We start from the raw sequence: 19,837 nt of genomic DNA, 5'->3' as shown, positions 1-19,837 counted from the left end.
GCGGGAATAGTCACCCCACCTGTCCCATTTGCCACCTTGGGGCTTTGTCCTCACGCCGTGGGGAGCACGCGTGCTCCCTCGAGTCCCACCGCCATCTGGCCCTACCCCCAGGCCCAGCCCAGAGAAACCCCTAAGGGTGGCGCGGGGCCAAGCACGTCTGGCCGGGCCTTGCTGCTGAGTGAGCCCCCGTGCGCTCGATTGCATTCACCGGCGATGCCTTTAGGTGCTTGGGCCTCCTCCGGGATAGCAGGGTCACCCGCAGCCACTGGACACAGGGGAGAGTCTCGGGGTTTAGAGCAAGAGTCCCTAAGGGGACCTGTGCTCAGTCCTCAGGGTGCAGCAGGTCAAGGCTAGGCAGCAGCCAAAGTCACAGACGAGAACAGCCCCAGGGGCCAGTGAGTCTGTCCCGTCCCTAGGTTCCCAGAGCTGGGCACCCAAGCATTTGGGGAGGCAGGGGTCATTCGTCTCTGCAGTCCAACGGCAGGGGCCACCCGTCTGAGGAGAGGTCAGCCCAGGCCGGCCTACAGGTAGGGCTGGCCCTGGGTGCCCTGGATGGCTGTCTGGCCAGGCCAGCGGGGGCAGGCCCCGCGGAGGCTCCAGGCAGTCAGAGAGGCCCCTCAGGCGGGCGAAGCCTCAGGTCCTCTTGCCCACGGTGCCCAGGACACAGCCTGGCGGTCAGGAGCCCACAGCCCATCTGGTCCTGGGAAACTTCTCAGCAGGACTAGTGGGTCGTGGACTGTCCCCCAGGGGAGGAGAGCATGCTGGTCCCGGGGCACTTCCTGCTTAGAGTGACTGGCTTCCAGAACGTACCACCAGGTTTGTCAGGGCCCTTGGACAGTGAGAGACCCATGGCCAGGAGGCATGTAAAGATGGGATGGCCTCAAAGGTGAATGTGCGTGTGCAAGTCCCTGGCGCCTGAAGCCAGGAAGGACTGTGTCCTCCCCTCTGTGTCACCTACAGGGCCTGGAGGTGGAGAAGCAAACTCTTTGGTTCCCATTTCGAAAGGGACATTCTAACCCGTTGGAAGCTGGTTCTAACACCTGTCACTTCCTTGGGACACAGACTCCGGAGCCCGGCTATGGGGTTTTCAGAGCTCGTGGGAAACTCCCTCCAGGGCCACGTCTCTGCGAAGAGACAACCTTCTCCCGGGGGGCCCTGCCTGGCCCTGGGGAGGCCCAAGTGCCTGGAGGGGTAGGCGTCCAGCCTACACCCGGCCGTCTCTCCCCACCCACGTGTGATCCCATGCCCTCCCGGCCTGACTGGCCCCTGGGGTCTGGTTAAGTGCACTCAGGCTGGGAAGGCGGCTCAGTGCCGAGGAGGCTCCCGGACAAGGCCCTCCCTCAACCGGCCCAGCTGAGAACAGGCGTGGGGCCTGGACAGAGCCGGGATGGGGCAACCGTACTCGGGTCCCAGAGGCTGTGTGTCCAGTGCAGACTGTGCGGGGGCTTCGCTGGTGCCGCTCTGGAGACTGGGATGTTGGGAAGTGCATCTCAGCACCACCCCCGCCCCCAAGGGCACCAGGAACCCACTGGGCCATTCCAAGAAGCAGGCTGAGCTGACTCCAAGGACCTGCTCCTCCAAGGTCCCCCACCTTCCCTCCCCTCTGAGCCCCCATCTCCCTTCTTGTCCCTCAAACCTCCCTGGCGGCCCCTCCTATCAGAGTTCCTCAGGCCAGTTGTGGCCCCTCGGACCCTGTGAGGCCTGTCTCTCCCCTCCCCCCTACCATCACTTCCGTCTGGCTGTGTCCTGGCGGCTCTCCTCTGGGCTGAGACATCGCTTCCCAGGGAGGCCTCTCCCCCATGCCCGTCAAGCCCCTGACCACCTTCCCTGCATGTACACCTTCTGCATCTCCGGTCACCCCTAGCCCAGGACAGCAGGCCGCCCAAGCGGGGGTCTGATCCCGTGCTGTGCGTGGCCCAGCACCCCGGGCCCTTCCTCTGCTGGCAGCAGCCTCCCAGTGGGCTGGCCAGGAGGGAATAACCAGGCCCCGGGGCAGATGAAGCGAAGAACCAGCGGCAATCAGTCCCCAGTGAGAGTGAGACCAGCCTTTCCGGAAGGCTGTGGGAGCCCCCGGGAGGGAGGCAGGCAGTTCTGGCCCAGGGTCCCGCAACCAGCCAGCCCAAGGCCTCAGAGAGTCAGCGTCCCCGTGGGAGGGGCTTCCAACCCAGCAGTCAGCAGGACAGCAGCCTGAGGAAGCCCCCGGAAGGCCCCGGAGAGCCAGCGTGCCTGGCTGGAGGTCCTCGCCGCACCGGGGCCCCGAGGGCTCTGCTTGACGGCCCGCCTGTCCCGCAGGAGACCTGAAAATCGGGCTGCTGGATTTCCTCCTGTTCGGCAGCCTGATTGCTGCTGTGGACCCAGTGGCCGTCCTGGCTGTGTTCGAGGAGGTGCACGTCAACGAGGTCCTGTTCATCATCGTCTTCGGGGAGTCGCTGCTGAACGACGCTGTCACTGTGGTGAGCGGGTGCCGGGCGGGCCCTGGGACTTGCCACAGAGCACCTCAGAGCCACTGGGAGGGAGAAACAGCGCCGCTGGGCGGCCCCAGGGCCTCGGTGCCGTTGGCGGAGAAAGCAGCCTTGAGGAGGGCCTCGAGAAGCCCGGATGTGGGGTGGGGTGCTCTCCCTGTGCCCTCCGCCCCCCACTCTGCGGGAGGCTTCCCCGCGCCAGCCGCATCGCATGGTGTCCCCTCGCTCGCTTCCTCCTAACTCCAAATGACTGCCTCTTCAATCAGTTCTTGGTCTGGTCTCCCACCACCTCGGTGACCGTCTCCCTGTCGACCCCACACCTCTAACTGGGTCCAGAGTCGGTACCACCCGCCCCTGACTTCCGTCAGAGAGCCACTAAAGAGACCAGCAGCGAGACCTCACCAGAACTAAGGAGGGAAGCAGAGCGAACGCTGATGGTGTGCCCGTGACGCGGCTTTGTCTCCAGGAGGGGGTGGAGCAGGGAGCTCGGCTGGGCCCCGGGGAGGGCAGGGCTGGAGGGAGGCCACAGCAGTGAACAGAGGGTTCGTGAGCTGTGGGAACACTGTCTCAGCACACAGTGGCCGGCGGGGAGTTTTCAAAACCCAGCCTGAAGCTGGGCCACTACGTCTGTGCAAGTGAGTTACAGGTGCCGCGGAGGCACGCAGGGCGCCTTCCCGCGCAGGTCACCCCGGTGCTGTGTCTCTGAGCACCCGCTCTGGGCCGGAGGGTCTGGCCCACCCCCAGGCTGTCTCCTCTCCCCAGGGGCTGTGCAGACACAGCCGGACATGAAGGTCTCTCTTGGCCCTAAAATACATGTGGCCTCTCTAAGAAATTCTCCCTCCTCGTGTTTCTTCAGGGCTCAGGAGAGTGACAAACCCAAGCTTGTGCTGCACCAGATTTCTTGTGTAGCAGATAAGTTGTTCTCGGGGGAATCTGAGGATTAATTTCAAACTTAATCAGAAATGTAACAAACAGCCCCTTCGAGGCTGGCCTGCTCTGTGCTGTGGCTTCGTTTCTCTGGAGAAGCTCGAACTTAAGCCTGAGCCATGGAGTTCCCTGCCTACGTTGGTGTGACCCTCTGTCTCCCTCCCACCGGCGTTTCCATGGAGACAGCCGAGCTGTGGTCCAGCCCCCAGCACTCTTCGTGGCTGCGTGCCCACGCTCTGCCCACCACTGGAGCGTCATCAAGCCCGCTGTGTGCCTCCCGCTGTAGCAACAGCTCACAGCCCGCCTTTCGGGGTCCTCTGTCCCCTTGAGCAGACCTGGACAGCACAGGCTCGGGGCCCAGCGACCAGCAGCTTCCCCAGCCACCTGCGTCCTGCCCTTGGCAGCCTCTTGGCCCCTGGGTGTGGAGGGCTCGGCCCAGAACACACAGCACAGCCTCCACACCTGTGGCATGCATGCCGTCCCTGATCTTTCCCTCTCAAACTTCTTAGAATGAGGTCTAAATGTCAACATGCAAAGACACCAAGGGGTGTGATCCTGCAATCAGGAGTCAGCGCAACAGCAAAGTCACTAAAATGGAAACTCTAGCTTCGCCTTGGAAAATGAAACAGAATTAAATGTAGTGGGTTAAATTTTGGTCACCCCTGCTTTGCTGAGAGTAGGAAAGGACCAAGTTTGCTCCTCCTGAAGGTTCTAGTTCCTTCTAGAATGTTCTTCTGCCTCTCATATCCCACCTACTGGCTTGTCTTTGGCCTTCATCTTATTTACCATTACTGCTCCATGATGATTTCCTCCAGTGATTTTTTTTTCTTTCTGAAACAGGTGGCTGTCATGGTCTGCTTGATCCAGACCAAGTCTAAGGCCTGAGGCCCAAGATAAAGTGAGCGCTGCCCGAGGGCCGACCCTATGTCATGCTTGCCTCTCTGTCCCCCCAGGTCCTCTACAACGTGTTCGAATCTTTTGTGACGCTGGGTGGTGACAAGGTGACTGGCGTGGATTGCGTGAAAGGCATAGGTGTGTGGCTGGCGGGCCCGCGCACCCAGGGAGTGTGGGGGCCATGTCTCCTCTCCAGCATGTGGACCACCTCCAGCCTTTGGCACCAGGCCTGCCCTTGGGACTCACGTCCTAGTAGGAAAACTCTCGGTGGCCATCCCTCCTGTCCCCAGTGAGTTTTATGAACACAGTTTTGCTGGGTCCTGGCCACTCTGGGGGGCCAAGGGCTGCTGTCCCGTTAGACCCACCAGTGTGTCTGCTTGGAGGACGGGCCCTGGTGTCCTGGGTTCTCTGGGCAGGGACAATGACAGCCTGGCCGTATCGGGGCCCAGGAACAACCCTGCCCAAGCCCTTCTCGGGCTTTCTCTGTGATATCCCAGCTCTCACGAGCCTGATGGCCTCTTAGGGGGAGAATTGGCCTCTTGTTTGCTGAGTTAGTGGCGCCTCCGTGGGGGTTACTAGGCAACCCACGATGAAAGGAATGGTCTGGAAGGACGGCCGGTCAGCCTCGCCCACACGCAGGGCCAACCACACCCGACCACAAAGGGCCTTTCAGGCGGCTCAGCCAGTGTCCTCGGCCCCACAGTGTCCTTCTTCGTGGTGAGCCTGGGGGGCACGCTGGTGGGGGTCATCTTCGCCTTCCTGCTGTCGCTGGTGACCCGCTTCACCAAGCACGTGCGCATCATCGAGCCTGGCTTCGTCTTCGTCATCTCCTACCTGTCCTACCTCACTTCCGAGATGCTGTCGCTGTCGGCCATCCTGGCGTGAGTCCCCCTCGCTCTCATGGCCCAGAGCCCCGGAGCCACACAGCAGCCGGGCCTCGGGCAGGGCCCACCCTCAGCACAGCCAAGCAGCTGTGCCTGGGAGGGGGAAGGGGGGAAGGGGTGGGGGGAGACGGGCCCCTCCCCTCCTGGAGCACAACCTTGTGGGTCTCTTCCCAGCCCCCATCTGCCTGGCCCGCTTCCCCTGAGGGGTGAGAAGCCGCTGTGGGGGTGAAGAATCTGGTCTATTCAGGTTTTAAATAAGGAGCTGGTGTTTTCACAGAATTGTCCGAGAGCTCTGCCTACACGCAGACCCTTCCGGATGCTCTGGGTGGAAGGCTGGCTGGCACCCCTGTGACCCAGATCTGCCCTGGCACTTCCCCCCAGAGCCAGCCACCGCCAGGCAGAGGACAGACGCTGAGGCAGCCCACTGGGTGGCTCAGGGTTCAGGTCTCAGGGTGTCGGGAGCCGGGACTTGCACTCAGTCCTAGAGCAGCCCCCGAATGGGGTGGGCGCGTGCCCAGGACACAGGCCCGAGTCTCGGCCCCCAGCCTCACTGCTCGCCCATGCCACCCCCAGCATCACCTTCTGCGGCATCTGCTGCCAGAAGTACGTGAAGGCCAACATCTCGGAGCAGTCAGCCACCACCGTGCGCTACACCATGAAGATGCTGGCCAGTGGGGCGGAGACCATCATCTTCATGTTCCTGGGCATCTCAGCCGTGAACCCCGGCATCTGGAAGTGGAACACAGCCTTTGTGCTCCTGACACTGGTGTTCATATCCGTGTACCGGGCCATTGGTGAGGGTGCTGGGGGAAGGCGGGGACAGGGTGGGGGGACAATGACGGATGCTGGGCGCGGTGGGGGCAGACACTGGGGCCTGGCTGTGGGGAGTCCGTGGGAGCCATAAACGTGGTGCTTGTGAGCAGCCCTCTTGCCCAGTGAGCAGCAGGTCTGGGAGCCACGGGGGGCCCTCACCATGGTTAGGCCATGAGTTATCTTCAGTGAAGGTTCCGGCTTTCTCAGGAATGCATCACCTTGAGATGGACTTAGAATGGCTGGGGGTCAGGGTGGAAGGTTCTAGAACCTAGAGGAATCCATCTGGTCTCCCATCGACTCACTGTGGATACAGTCACTGAGGAGCAGTTTAGGCTCATGTGAGGCAGGCGCCCCCTGCCTGCGCCTGCTCCGGCCCTTGTTGCCCCTCCCTGGGGCGCAGTTCCGGGGTGAGACCACCCCCCCCACTGCCTGAGCTCACCAGGGCCTGAGGGCTCCAGGGGGCGGCTGCGCGAGCAGAGCAGGCCGGGCGGTCCTGGAGCTGGCTGACGCATCAGAGTGCAAGGCCGCGCCGTGACAGCCAGGGTCACAGGGACATCTGCGAGTTTCCAGAGCTGCTGGCAATAGCTTCTAGCCACGAACTCGGGGTGCACAGAGTGTCCCCAGGGGCAGGCTTGACCCGTGGCCAGGAGAGAGCACTGGCGTGGACGTGGGGGTTTGGGGAGAGTAGGGTACCAGGTGGAGTGTCCCCTTGCTCGGGACACAAGCTGTCACCGTCACTGCCCTTGGAGGGAATCCCCACGTGTTGTGCCCCGGGGCGGTGGCTGCCACCGGCCGGGGTCCCGGGAGGGGCACGGAGCTCAGCGCAGGCCCCGCCCGCAGGTGTGGTCCTGCAGACCTGGGTCCTGAACCGGTACCGCATGGTGCAGCTGGAAATCATAGACCAGGTGGTCATGTCCTACGGCGGCCTGCGCGGGGCCGTGGCCTTCGCGCTGGTTGTCCTTCTGGACGAGAACAAGGTGAAGGAGAGGAACCTCTTTGTCAGCACCACCATCATCGTGGTCTTCTTCACGGTCATCTTCCAGGTAGGCGGAGGGCACGCGGCCGCCCACTCTCCGACCTCCCCACGCCACCCCAGCCTCCAGGCCCTAATTGGTTTTTACAATTTTAGTAACTAGGAGCCGTTTTGTAGGTTTTCATGTGGCCCCACAGGGGACGCAGCACGATTTGGCCTAAAAATGTTATTCCTGTGCTGCTGCTGGTTAACGAAGCCCCAGTTTGGGTTTTATTGACCAGACACGCCCAGGACGGTGTCCCACTTCGCCTTGCTTTCGGAAAGTCTAAGGAGCCGACTGGGGGGGCCCTCAGAGCGGGTCAGGTCTGTGGATAAGGGGTGGCCCATTTCACCCTGTGTGCCTATGGAGGGGGGTGAAAGTGTAGATCCACACGCTGGGGGTGCAGTGGGCCAGAGTGGGCCCCCGGGCGGGAGCCTGCCCACCATCCAGGTCAGTACCTGTCTTCCAGGGCCTGACCATCAAGCCCCTGGTGCAGTGGCTGAAGGTGAAAAGGAGCGAGCACCGAGAGCCCAAACTCAATGAGAAGCTGCATGGCCGGGTAGGGGCCTGGAGTGGCAGAGGGGTGGGGGGAAGGGTGGGGGAGGGGCGAGGCAGGGCAGGTGTAGCCTCCAAGTGATGCCAACGCACTTTTCTTTCCTGTGAAAGGCTTTCGACCACATCCTCTCGGCCATTGAGGATATATCGGGGCAAATTGGACACAATTATCTCAGAGATAAGTAAGTGCCCCTGGTTGGGGAAATTTAGAGGCACATTTCTCTCCACTGTCAGCTTCCCTCCCTCTGCCTTTGACCGGAGGACCCACAGGGCAGAAAGAGCTGATGACACCCCCATAATAACCCAGCCTCACAAAGCACTGGCTGACTGAAGAACACGGCCTTCAGAGGGGCCAGAGGATGCTTGCCAAATTGTCTGAGACCCCCCCACTGCCCTGGGACTCCTCCTCCCCCGGAAGCCCTTCTCCTTCTAGGGTCCCTCTCCTCCAGGACCCCCTCCTCCTGCAGCCCCCCTCCCCTTGGGACTCCCCCCAGCCCCAGCCCCCTCCTCCTCAGGCAGCCCCTCCCCCTCACTCTCTAGCTCAAGGCCCACTGGGCCTCAGCTAGATGTCCTTCTGCAACTCTGGCCTGGCCACACCCTCTTCTGCCCCAGACCACTGGCCAGTATTCTTTTTTTACTTTTTTTTTTTTTTTAGTGTTTTTTTACTTGAGAGAGAGAGACAGAGACAGAGAGAGACAGAGTGTGAGTGGAGGAGGAGCAGAGAGGGAGGGAGATGCAGAACCTGAAGCAGCTCCAGGCTCTGAGCTGTGAGCACAGACACGGGACTCAAACCCACAAACTGTGAGGTCATGACCTGAACCGAAGTCGGACGCTTAACCGACTGAGCCACCCAGGCGCCCCCACTGGCCAATAGTCTGATTGGGCTGGATTTAAAGCCTCCTCTGGCCAGCCTGGTTCTCTCCAAGTGTGGGAGCTCAAGGTTCCTCCTCCCCTAGCCAGTCCCCCTGCAGGTAAAATGTGCCCCCTCACTGTAGCCCCGGCCCCAGGGCACTGCCCTCAGCCGGCCCCACCCTTTCCGGAGGATTAGGTAGTCACATGGAAAGCTTTGCAGTATTGTGTCATATGAGAGAACGGAATTCAGAATGTTACATACATTCTGACAGGAAGGTAAGGGCAGAGCACAGGTGGGAAATAGCACCCCTTAGGTTTACTCCTTTTATTTTAGAAGTCACCTTTGTGGTTGTTACAGTAAATGCATTTCGGAGGGGAGGGGCGTGCGTCTCCTGGGTCTCAGCTCCTGGGAGACCATGTCCATTACAAGCCTGGGGAGTGGGAGAGGGAGCCCCTGGTCCCTGCCCCCCACATGCCACCACGGTCCCACAGTCCACCCAACTGTTAACACCTGTGCTGATTTGACCCTCCAGGTGGTCCAATTTTGATAGGAAATTCCTCAGCAAAATCCTTATGAGAAGGTCGGCCCAGAAGTCACGAGATCGGATTCTGAATGTTTTCCACGAGCTCAACTTGAAAGATGCCATTAGCTATGTGGCCGAGGTACCAGAACATTCTGTCTGTTGTCTTTGTTGGAGTTGGAGGCTGAAGCAACATGCAGACATGGGATGTGGACAGCCACTGGGGTCTGGGGCGGTGGGCCTGCACCCACATACACGTCTGTCTGCACCCTGAGGCCCAAGGCAGCACCGTGCTGGGGTTGATGACACGTTCATGACATGAAGCCCTGAGAACGGCTGTAGGAGCTGAGGCACTGAGCCCTCCCCGACGGCTCCCTGCAGTATGCCTGGTGGGTCTGAGGTCTAAGGCCAGGTAGGGCATTTGGAGTCAACGTAGCGCACACAGACGTGCACATGCAGCCGGCACGTGTTCCTGCACGTGCGCGTATGCATACAGAGGGGAACATGGCAGGGAGCTCTTGAGTCCTGTGGGGTAAACATGAGATGTACCTGGTCGCAGGCTGTGGTTCTGAGGCGGCCTCCACATCTCCTGGTCCCTGCATCCACAGAACCCTTGCCTTCTGTGGGCAGATGAGTCCAGTCCCGTGTTCTGGCGGCTGATGGGCCGGACTAGGGGCTGGTGGGTGCACCCAGGGGGGGGGGAAACGAGCGGGCTCAGGGAGCGTGTGCAGGGTTGAGGGACTAGCCCCGCCGCACAGGTGGCGCGATGACTCTCTGGATCTTGCTGTTTCTGAGGCTGCGTGCCCCGTGCCAACCCACAGCCACTCAGTCAGTACTCAGGATGTGTCAGTGACAGCCATGGCAGGTCTCAGGTCAAATCCCACTCCTCCTGGGACATACGGTCTGGCTGCCCCCCCACCCCTCCCCGTGGCCACATGCCTCCAAGCAGTGCTTCTGGCTCCTCAGTGCACACGTGTGACCATCTCTTGGCCACTACACTGATTACCCAGCTGCCTCTGCCCCATGTGTCCCCACACATGGCCCCTGGGCCCTGAGGTCACCTGGCACCTCACCAGCTCAGGCCTCTGCAGAGCCTGGTAAGCTAGGGGTCTGCACTTCCACCGGGAGGGGTGGGGCCACCTTGGCAAACCCATGGACCTCACAGGGAGGGTGCAGCCAGAGCCCCGGAAACATCTGCTCCTTCAGAGGGGAAAGGGAGTCCTGTCTCCAGTGGGCTTGTCCACCTGACACCCCGACACAGCCCGGGGACACTACAAGGCAGAGGGGCAGGGGCCGCAGGGAGGTGAGGAGAGAGAAGGGCCTCTCGCCGTCTACCGGGCTAGAGCCATGCCGACCCTGGTCCCCCCGAGCCCCCAGGCGGAAGCCAGGCACCTGCGGCACAGGGCCACCTCTGCACCTCTGGCCCCGGGCTGGGGAAGTCGAGAGCACGGGTCTCTGCCTGGTGGGACCGCAGAGGCCTTCGTGGCCTTAGAGTCTGGGTGGATTGGCTGGAGGGGGCTGTCCTGACAGTGTGTACAGTGCTGCCCCCCTCTGCCAGCCATGTCCTGTGTCCCTTGGACACTCCAAGGCCCCCAGTGCCCACGTGAGATGTGCAGCCTGCGGGCAGGGCCCCTGCTGCCCGGCACGCTGAGTGCCCCTGGCCTGTGACGTGGGGTCCTCCCCGGCCAGGCCTGGCTCTGCCAGACACGTCGGACCCTGACTCCGGCGCCCTCACAGCCCCATGTCCTCCCCTCAGGGGTCCCTGCTTTCTCTCTGTGGCCCCCTGGCACGTGGCCCCGCACTCCCACCCCAGGAGAGCGGCTGTTTTTGACTTTCATTCTTGTAGGGCTCTGCTCTACGTGGTTTTAATCTGATTCAATTCTGGACAGAGGCCTGGGGGTTCCCTTCTTGGGGGAACTGAGGGCAGCTGGTTGGGACCCCCAGTGGGGACGAGGGGCGCCTCCCCAGTCCTGTGGGAGCCGCTGTGTTTCCTGGTGCGCCGGGCCCGCGGGGGGATGCGGTGCTTCAGGCTTGCTTCTGCCTTTACTTTTGTTCTTCGACCCAGCAGCCACCAACCACTCGGCTCAAGCAAGGCCTTAGCTGCGGCCTGAGCTCTCCAGGGGCTGGTGGTTGCCTGGCCCTCCGGGGCGTGGGCTGCTGCAGTCTGTCCCCTCCCCACAGGGAGAACGCCGCGGGTCCCTGGCCTTCATCCGCTCCCCCAGCACTGACAACATGGTCAACGTGGACTTCAGCACACCGCGGCCCTCAACCGTGGAGGCCTCCGTCTCCTATCTTCTGTACGTGCCCACGTCACACGGGCTCCTGCCCCTGGCCGGGGCACCCCAAGCCCCCAGAGGCTGCTGTGGGTGGGGTCTCCCTGGCCGGCACTGCCCAGGCTCTAGTCACCGGCCGCAGGGCCCCTCTGGACGGACAATGGCCAGTGGGTGTCTTGAGGCAACTGCGAGCGTAAATGGGACGTGTGGGGACCCCTGGCCTGGACCCCAGGGAGGGCGCGGGGGTGGCGGGCAGGGTGTGGACACGTGCCGGCTGCTTCCCCTGCGTGGACGAACACGCTTGCAGGACAGGTTAGTGTCTGCCCTGACGTGCGGCTGAGAGAAGAGGCGCTGGCAGGGCCAGGCGGGGGCTTGGGGCTGAGGCCCGGCCCCCGGTCGTCCCCACACCGGGCCTGGACTTAGGCCCTCCTGCCTGTGCTGCGCTGGGATGAGCTGGGGGCCGGCGAGGCCTGGGGGAGGGCGGGAAGGCCTCACGGGGTCTGGCTGAGACCCTGAGGGAGGAGACTCCAGGACCAGCCTCCCAGGAGGCCGGAGGTGCCCGGGCTCACAGGGGGAGGGGCAGGAGGCGCGGGCGATCACCATGGCCCCCGCGTAGGAGGGAGAACGTCAGTGCCGTGTGCCTGGACATGCAGTCCCTGGAGCAGAGGAGGAGAAGCATCCGCGACACAGAGGACATGGTCACTCACCACACGCTGCAGCAGTACCTGTACAAGCCCCGGCAGGAGGTGGGTGTGGGGAGCCTGGGTGGGGCCCTTACCCTGGCACAGGGGTCCTCGCATGGAGCACAAAGGGCTGGCAGGAGGTGGAGGGGTCTCAGCCGCCCAGCCCGGTCCCTGGGCCCTCACATCCCCAGTTCTGTGTGTCTGGCTTTGCTGGGGGGCCCAGCCACACAAGGTGTCCCCACTGTGACCGTGCCGGCCGCTCCTCCCCCAGTACAAGCATCTCTACAGTCGGCACGAGCTAACTCCGAACGAAGACGAGAAGCAGGACAAGGAGATCTTCCACAGGACCATGCGGAAGCGCCTGGAATCCTTCAAGTCTGCCAAGCTTGGGATCAATCAGAACAAGAAGGCAGCGAAGCTGTACAAGAGGGAACGTGCCCAGAAGCGGGTGAGGGTGGCGGGCGCGGGGCTGTTGGCAGGGGGACCGTGGGGTCACACCAGGGCCCCCCCAGAGACAGGCCTGGGCAGGGACCAGGGACTTGGCACCTGTAACCCCTCCCCCACACACAGCGGAAGGGGCCCTGGAGGGCTCCGGCTGGGGCAGTCAGGGGCCTGCTGTAGCTGTGCCCACACCCGCTAACAGTTTTCCTTTTGTTTCTCAGAGAAACAGCAGCATCCCCAACGGGAAACTGCCCATGGAGAGCCCCATGCACAATCTCACCATTAAGGAGAAAGGTACCGGCTGGGGCCATAGCAGAGCGCGCACCAACAGGGACACGGCGAGCATGAGATGGGGCGGGAGGGGGCAGAGCGCTGTCCCGCCAGCGGGACCTTCCCATTGGCAGCCAGCTCCCTCCACCGCGTCCTGCCTGTCCTGCCTTGGGCAAGGGGCTGCGGTCAGGGCCCCAGCCGCTCTGCTGGGAAGAGCGCCCCCTGAGCAGGCCTCTGCTCCGGGGTGCTCCGTCCTCCCAAAGGCCAGGCACCCTGGGGAGGAGGGGAGGGGGGTGGCGCTCAGCGTGGCCCCTGTGTAGGAGCGAAAACCTCCTGGTGTGGTTTTGTTTTGAACAGGCCTGTGCTGGGCACCTGGGCACTGCCACCCAGCAAGCTACCCAGAGGGAGCAGCTAATGACCACCCTCGGGGCACTCTGCAAGCTGGTCAAGGGTGCCACTCAAGGGCACTAAATGGGGGTGTCTGTGCACCCAGCCCACTTCCCTCATGGTGCCTTCCCTGCCACCAGATGTGGAACTATCAGACCCAGAGGAGGCCCCGGACTGTGGTGCTGAGATGGGTGGTGGGATCGAGTTCCTGGCAAACGTAACACAGGACACCATGGCAACAGACTCCCCCTCAGGTGAGGGGCGGGATGGCCCCCCTCGGGCCCCAGAACCGAGCACGGTCACTGGTCATTGGATGGGGCAGCCCCAGGGGAGCCTAGTGCTGGGTCCACGTGGGGTGGGAGTGGCAGGCGGGGTTCTCTGCTCCAGGGAAGGGAGCTGGCATGTGCCCCGCCTGCCACGTGTGCAGGGCACAGAACTCCAGAGACCTCCCAGGTGACCTCCCAGGTGATGGCCACGGGACGAGCCGCCTCCAGGGCGGCACTCTCTCTCCCGGCCGTCCTGGGTTCACCTGGGAAGCTGACCAACTGCTGCCCTTTCTCCTAGGGATTGACAACCCCGTGTTCTCCCCGGATGAGGACCTGAGCATCCTCTCCAGGGTGCCTCCCTGGCTGTCCCCGGGGGAGACTGTGGTGCCCTCCCAGAGGGCCCGTGTGCAGATCCCCTGCTCTCCGGGCAACTTCCACCGCCTGGCACCCTTCCGCCTCAGCAGCAAGTCCGTGGACTCCTTTCTGCAGGCCGATGGCCCCGAGGAGCAGCCCCACGCGACCCTCCCTGAATCCACGCACATGTAACTCCTGGCCTCACCCGCCCCCCTGACGCCTGCTCTCTCCTCAGCTCCTTTCCCCATAGCCAGCTGTCTCTCTTGCTCTGAACCTGAACGTCTGCAGACTCTCCAGCCGCTGCTCTTCCTCCTTCTCAGCCTCTTTTCCAGCCGCATATTTCTTAGGAGATCGTCTGAGTGTCAGCTTCTCCAGCTGAGATGCCAGGACCCAGAGCTGCCTGAAGATCTCTTTAACCCATGTGCTCAGCCCACGAATCTTAGTCATGATCAGAGGGGTCTGAGCACAGGGCTGGGCGGGGGCTGCTTGAGAAGGGGAACGTGTTTTTGTCCCTAAAGGCCCCAGGGCTTTGCTTGAAGCCCACGTGACAGAAGTGAGTCCAGGAGAAGAGCAACAGGTCCCTTCCGCATAGAGAAGGGCTCAGGGAGAGGGTTCAGGGAGGCAGGGGGCCGCCACACGGCCGGTGAGCCCACCAGCCAGCTGACCAGGCCAGCGCCTCTCTCGGGAGAGGAGGGGAGAGAGGTGCGGGTGGGGGTGAAGATGGGGCGTGACGGGGCAAGGCAAGGGTAGGAGGCAGGTGCCCCTATGCTGCAGGTGCTTAGGGCTTCCTTGCTGGGCACCTGGAAGGTGCTGTCCTCACTTTACCATCCACAGGGAAGCAGATCAGCCCCTTTGTGCAGGGTTTGGCGTTCATTCCACATTTCCTTGGGGTGTTTGGTGGGCACTTGGGAGCCAGTACATGAGGGGCTCTCTCTCAGGAGGGTAGGACACTTGGAGAGTAGCGTCTACCAGTCCAGCTGGGGAGCGGCGGTCCGTCCCTTCACTTAGGGTGTTCTAGCAAATCCAGGTGGCGCTGCCGGGGGCAGTATTTCCTTTATGCAGAAGCTGAGATTTCCTCCTGGACGTACACTACTGGGGACTAGCAGTGTGCTTGTGGGAGACGCCACGTGGGCAGGGCCTCTGCCCGGCTGCTTCTGCTAGCCTTTTCCTGTGCCTTTTCCTGGCTTCTGCCTCTGAACCTCATAACCTTCCCTTCTCTCTTCCATGAACCCCGCTTATCCCTAGAGCAGGACACTGGTGTGCGGAGAGGCCATACGGCCAGGACCATCTCCTGGGCAGGGTGGCCGTGTCTGGGGTGGGCTTGACACCGAGCCCCTTCCCACAGCAGAGGCACCTGCGAGGGGCTGTGAGGTCAGGGCCCAGCTGACCATGTCACTGTGGCCCCCGTTGGCCACACAGCCAGGGTGTGGCCTGAAAGCGCCCCAGAACCTTTCAGGTAGTGGGGGTGGGGCTCAGGCTGGGTGTGTTGGGGACCGTCCCGGCTCCACAGACATCCTGGAAGGTTAGGAGGAAGGTTCCACGGCGTGGGCCGGAGAGTCCCGGTGATTCGCGTGCCCGTTGAGCGGACGTGGGAACCTCGGGGGGTGGGGGCAGCAGTCAACTTGGAGGGTTGGCGATGGCCCCCCACCTGCAGTTTGTGCTCAAGGCCAGGCGGTCTGGGACGGGGTGGGAACCCGACCAGCATCGCCTCCCAGGTCTCCCCTTCCCATCCGTTCCCCCCCCCCCCCCCCCCGCCCAGGGCCCCCGCCAGGTGCCCTCGGCGCTCACGCCGGCTCCCCCCGCAGGTGACACGGGTTCCGACGTGCCGCTGACCGGACGCTCCTCCCCTCCAGCCGCCGAGAAGCCCCCGCTCCCTGCGCGACCCCCCCGGCAGCGCGCCCTGAGCCCCGCCCCGCCCGCCGAGGCCACGCCCGCCGAGGCCGCGCCCGCCGAGGCCCCGCCCATCGCCCCGCCCGACCGCGAGCCGGGGGCGGGGCCAGAGCGCCGCGGGCTGCCCGGCGCGCACGCGCGGTCGGCGGCGGCGCGCCGCGTGCACAGCCGGCGCTCGTTCCAGCGGCCCCGCGCGCGCCGCCGCCCCGCGCTGCTGAAGCTGGCGTCCCTGCCGCCCTCGTGCCACGCGCCGCCGCACGCGCTGGAGCAGGAGGAGACGCCGCTGTGACCGGCTGGCCGCGAGGTGCCCGCGTCCGGAGCCGGGTTCTTCGGTCTAGAGTCGGCCCAGGGGACCAGGTGTGCGAGGGGGCGCGAACCTGGGAATTCTCGGGAGCCACGCGCAGAGGCCCGGGCGGGCCGGGAAGGGGGCCTGGCCCCGGGGGCCCCGCCGGCTGCTGGCGGTGCGGGCTGGCGCCCTTCCAGGAGGCCGTTGTGGGGACTCTTGTGACCACCCTCCCGGATGGCGAGCCGAACCGGCGCTGTGTGTGCCTCTTCCCACCGCCGCCCCTGGCCGAGGGTCAGGAAGGGCCGCGGGCCCCAGAAGCCTGGCTCTGTGTTCGAGTTCTTGCCACGTTGTGTCCATTCGCTCATCAGCACTGCCAGGGCAACACGCCCAGGCACAGTGAGATTTGCCCATCCTGATGCCAGCCCACGATCTGGGCCGAGGCAGGGCTGCCACCCCCGGGGAGGCCAGGAGCCCTGGTGCCAGGAGCAGTTTGCAGGATGAGGGGTTGGGGTGTGGGCAGCCTGGGCGCCGTGTGATGTCTTCACGTCCACTTACCAGATCTTTGAACTACCTGTCACCTTGGGACTGTAGGTACAATTGCAGAAATACCCTTTCTGTGTTGTGACTGGTCTGGGCCCGGCCCAGTTGTCGGGGTGGCGGCCTCTGGGCTCCATGTGTGGCCCCACCCCCAGACACGTGTGGGCTCTGGCCGGAGCTGTCCCACCTGACCCTGGGGACGCCCTCGCTGGCTTAGAGGTTGCAGTGGCCTCGTGGGCATGGGGCCTTCACAGCAGCTTAATGGGACCCCTGGGCCTGCCCTGAGGGTGTTGTAGCACAGACCCCCTCCACCCCAGAGTCCCTCCTCCCCTGGCCCCCACCGCAGTCCAGTCCTCTGGAGGGACACCACTGGCCGTTCCTGGGGGGCGTGGAGAGAGGGTGGGGTGAGGAGTCTGCCTCAGTGAGCCAGGGGAGGGGCCCTCCCATGCCCTTGCCTGTTCCTCAGACAGGCTTTTGTATGAGAAAGAGGTGATAAAGGGTTAAGGGGCCTCAGGACTCTTCTAGAAGGTTTTCTAAAGAGGCCAGGCCCACCTCCGTTCAGGAAAGGAAACTGCTGTGCCAGGACCAAGTCCTCATGGGGTAGTTCTCACAGCCACCACGGGCCAGGTCTGCTGGCGGTTTGTGGTGTCGTAACAGTGCACATGGAGTCCCTGGTGGAAAAGTCTGTGTACAGTCTGCTGTTCAGAGCTTTGCTGCGGAGGAAAACCAGGAAAAGCCACTGTGGCCTCATTTGTGGAGCCCACCGAGACCTGCATTCCCTAAATCACACACCCAGGGGCGGCGCCGGGCTTTCCGGAGTTACTCCCTACGCGTGTGAACATTTGACCAACTTCGTGAGCACGAAATCCAACCATGATCTGCACAACAAAACCTGCCCGTCAGTGAGCCCGACGGACGGCTCCCAGGCCGGCAGCTGCAGCCACCGATCGCATCCCCGGGAAGGCACACGCTCTGTCCACTCCCTGCAGAGTGTTCATCTGGAGCAGGGTGGGTCCTGCCGCACTGGTGCCCCGGGGTCCACAGCCCAGCGGGTCCGGCATCTCTAGCTGCCTTAACAACTCACCTGGACCGCTGGACCCGGATCCAATTCCCAGCTGTGTAGCCAGAGGCTGAGTCAGGGGAAGCAGCTCAGAGGCACCCCACTCAACACCAGAGACAGTAATTGAACCACTTGTTGATGCATCTATTGGACAAATGTCTCATGGCTCGGCTCTTGGCTGGTGTTCTCTGTGATTGGTGGGCAGTTTGTCAGACTGCACAGGGCCAGACACAGCCACAAGGGAACCAAAGTTCCAGGTCGGCAGACTCTCACACTGCAGTGCTCGAGAGGAAGGTCCGGCGTCTCCTCTGAGGACACGGTGTAATGCACCCTTGTGCTGTGGATACATTTCATAAATGAGAATCCTAGCTGTTGTCATTGTAAAACAGAATGTAAACAAAGTCTTATGAGTGTATTTCCTTAGGAAAACTGTTGTAAAATTTTTTATTAGAAAAGAATTCCTATTTATTTAATACTAAACTTTGGCCTACTTTATGGTAGACTATAAGGAACACAACTGTAGGAGTCACTATTTCTCCCTTCTGTATTTTCTTGAAAATAATTTGGTTACAGTGCTTCTATACTGTGTAGTAGTGGTCTTCAATAGTGAAAGGAGATATAAAGAATCTCGTTGAAGCTGGAAATGTATGTTAATTAGGAGTGGTGAAAATTGTGTATGTTAATTTTGTGAATGTAAACTCAGTCCAATTTTGTGTAACCCTGATCACAGAACGATGTGCCTTACAGTGAGTGCTGTCCCGGACCTGTTGGGCAGGGGCCCCATCACAGACCCTGTCAAGCCTGCATGATCAAGTCTATTAAAAATGTTTCAAGGCATGTTGGGTGCAAACTTTGTTTATAAATGAGGAATCATATCAAGGAGAATTTAAGGAGCAATTTCTGCGGGTAAACACTGCTCTGGCACTAAAATTAATGTCGACACATATGTTTGTGTGCATGCTCATGTGTCAGAGGCAGCCCCTCTGGCTGGTGCAAGGAGGTTGTTGGACACACAAATTCTGGCACACCAGGCCCCTGAGAACTGATTCTTCCCAGAGACAAATGGACACGGCCACTCACTTGCTTACTCAAACTCATCACTGCACATGGGACAGGCCCCCAAAGGGTAGAACAGTAGCCACCCAGCCACACTGGGGAAGGAAGCACCTGAGACATTAAAGGGAGGAGGGCAGAGCTGAACAGAGCTGAGCAGGGACACCAGGGTCCAGAGCATGGACAGGCAAGGAGCATCTCTGAGGTCAAGGTGAGGCTGATGGGGGAGGCAGAAGTGTGGGTAGACCCGAGATGGAGCTGTGCACCTGCCCCTCCATGTCCTGGGGAATCCTGCTCCCGACCCCCTAGGTGGATTCACCCCCCACCCAAGGTGGCTCCTGCCTCCCTCTACCAGGTGGAGCCCCTCCTGGGTGGATCCTGCCCCTCAGATCATCCCTGAAGTCTTGTGTCACAGACACACCTTTTAATAGTTAAAATTTTAGATGTTTATTATAAAAACAAAATGGCACATCAAAGCTGAGTCCATAGATACTTTTTGTAAGAAAAATCTAGCCTCTTATTGTAAATTTGCAGCCATTTCAAAGTCCATAGAAAGGAGTCTCGAGGAGTGTGGGTTCTAGGACCACCGTAAGGACTACAGACTTGTTGGCTTCAAACGAAGAAAGTCAGGTGTGGGCAAGGCCTCTCTCATCCAGTGCCACGGGGAACCCTCTGGCTGCGGCAGTGTCTGCTGCTCCGGGGCTTGGGGGAACACCACCCGAGCCCACCAATGTGTGTCAGGGCCCCACCCGCACTCTCCCGGGCCAGCTGCCCAGGGAGCCCATCTCCGGGCTTCTCCTCGCTGTGTCCCGAGTCTCATCCCAGGCGGCACTGGTGTCCCCGGGGCATGCCTGTATGACGGGTGCCCCATGCAGGAGGGAGGGCGGGGCGGTGGGAAGCCCCCATGTGGCCCGCCTTCCCTGGAAGAGTTCCTCTGGACAAAAAGAAGTGTGCATGCTTCCAGGCTCCATGTTTTGGGGTCATGGCTGTTTGGACTGTACTCTGGCAGACTTGAGAGGGACAGGACCCCAGGCAGGCGTCAGCTCACAAGCTCACACTAGTTAGACAAACGTGGTCAGGAGCCCCTTCACCGCACGCTCTGGAAGCCCTATGAATGAAACTTGAGAGTCCAGGAGATTTCCTCCTTTGACATACATTTTTCCAACGACCCCGAGACTCTGCATCTGCAGTGTTCCTGGTACTGGCCGTGTGCTGCCTGTCTTGTTAAACCCATTTCCCCGATGGGCACTTGGCACCAACTGGCCTGGAGGTGACCCTCCCCCAGGTGTCACCAACCACCGGGACGTGGCCTCTGCCGTCCCGCCCACTCCCACCACATCCTGGCCAGCGTGCTCCCTTCAAAATCACGTGTCCCCAGGGTCTGGGATGTGCCGACATCTGCCCTTCACTTCAGGC

The 19,837-nt window shown here is 61.9% G+C and overlaps 1 protein-coding gene across 2 annotated transcripts in view; it reads left to right on the top strand.

Annotated features, from left to right (window-relative positions):
- SLC9A3 (solute carrier family 9 member A3) overlaps positions 1-18,205 on the top strand; it is a 46,102-nt gene extending 27,897 nt beyond the window's left edge. Inside the window, exons 3-17 of one of the 2 annotated variants that reach the window (XM_039237992.1) lie at positions 2,293-2,453; positions 4,343-4,421; positions 4,987-5,164; positions 5,741-5,961; positions 6,821-7,023; positions 7,463-7,552; positions 7,660-7,730; positions 8,934-9,063; positions 11,103-11,218; positions 11,811-11,940; positions 12,149-12,325; positions 12,540-12,612; positions 13,116-13,229; positions 13,540-13,783; positions 15,401-18,205. In XM_039237992.1, the coding sequence (XP_039093923.1) occupies positions 2,293-2,453; positions 4,343-4,421; positions 4,987-5,164; positions 5,741-5,961; positions 6,821-7,023; positions 7,463-7,552; positions 7,660-7,730; positions 8,934-9,063; positions 11,103-11,218; positions 11,811-11,940; positions 12,149-12,325; positions 12,540-12,612; positions 13,116-13,229; positions 13,540-13,783; positions 15,401-15,404 (1,991 nt within the window). In that variant the 3' untranslated portion in view covers positions 15,405-18,205. Of the gene's footprint in view, positions 1-2,292; positions 2,454-4,342; positions 4,422-4,986; positions 5,165-5,740; positions 5,962-6,820; positions 7,024-7,462; positions 7,553-7,659; positions 7,731-8,933; positions 9,064-11,102; positions 11,219-11,810; positions 11,941-12,148; positions 12,326-12,539; positions 12,613-13,115; positions 13,230-13,539; positions 13,892-15,400 lie in introns of those variants that run through there. The other variant, XM_039237993.1, reaches the window with a different exon arrangement.
- Positions 18,206-19,837: the final 1,632 nt, after the last annotated feature.

The sequence above is a fragment of the Hyaena hyaena genome, unplaced genomic scaffold, assembly GCF_003009895.1.
Source record: "Hyaena hyaena isolate Hyena2069 unplaced genomic scaffold, ASM300989v1 scaffold_134, whole genome shotgun sequence".
Classification (NCBI taxonomy): Eukaryota; Metazoa; Chordata; class Mammalia; order Carnivora; family Hyaenidae; genus Hyaena; species Hyaena hyaena.
Note: the sequence above shows the minus strand (reverse complement) of the source record. Positions and strands in the feature narration are given on the sequence as shown.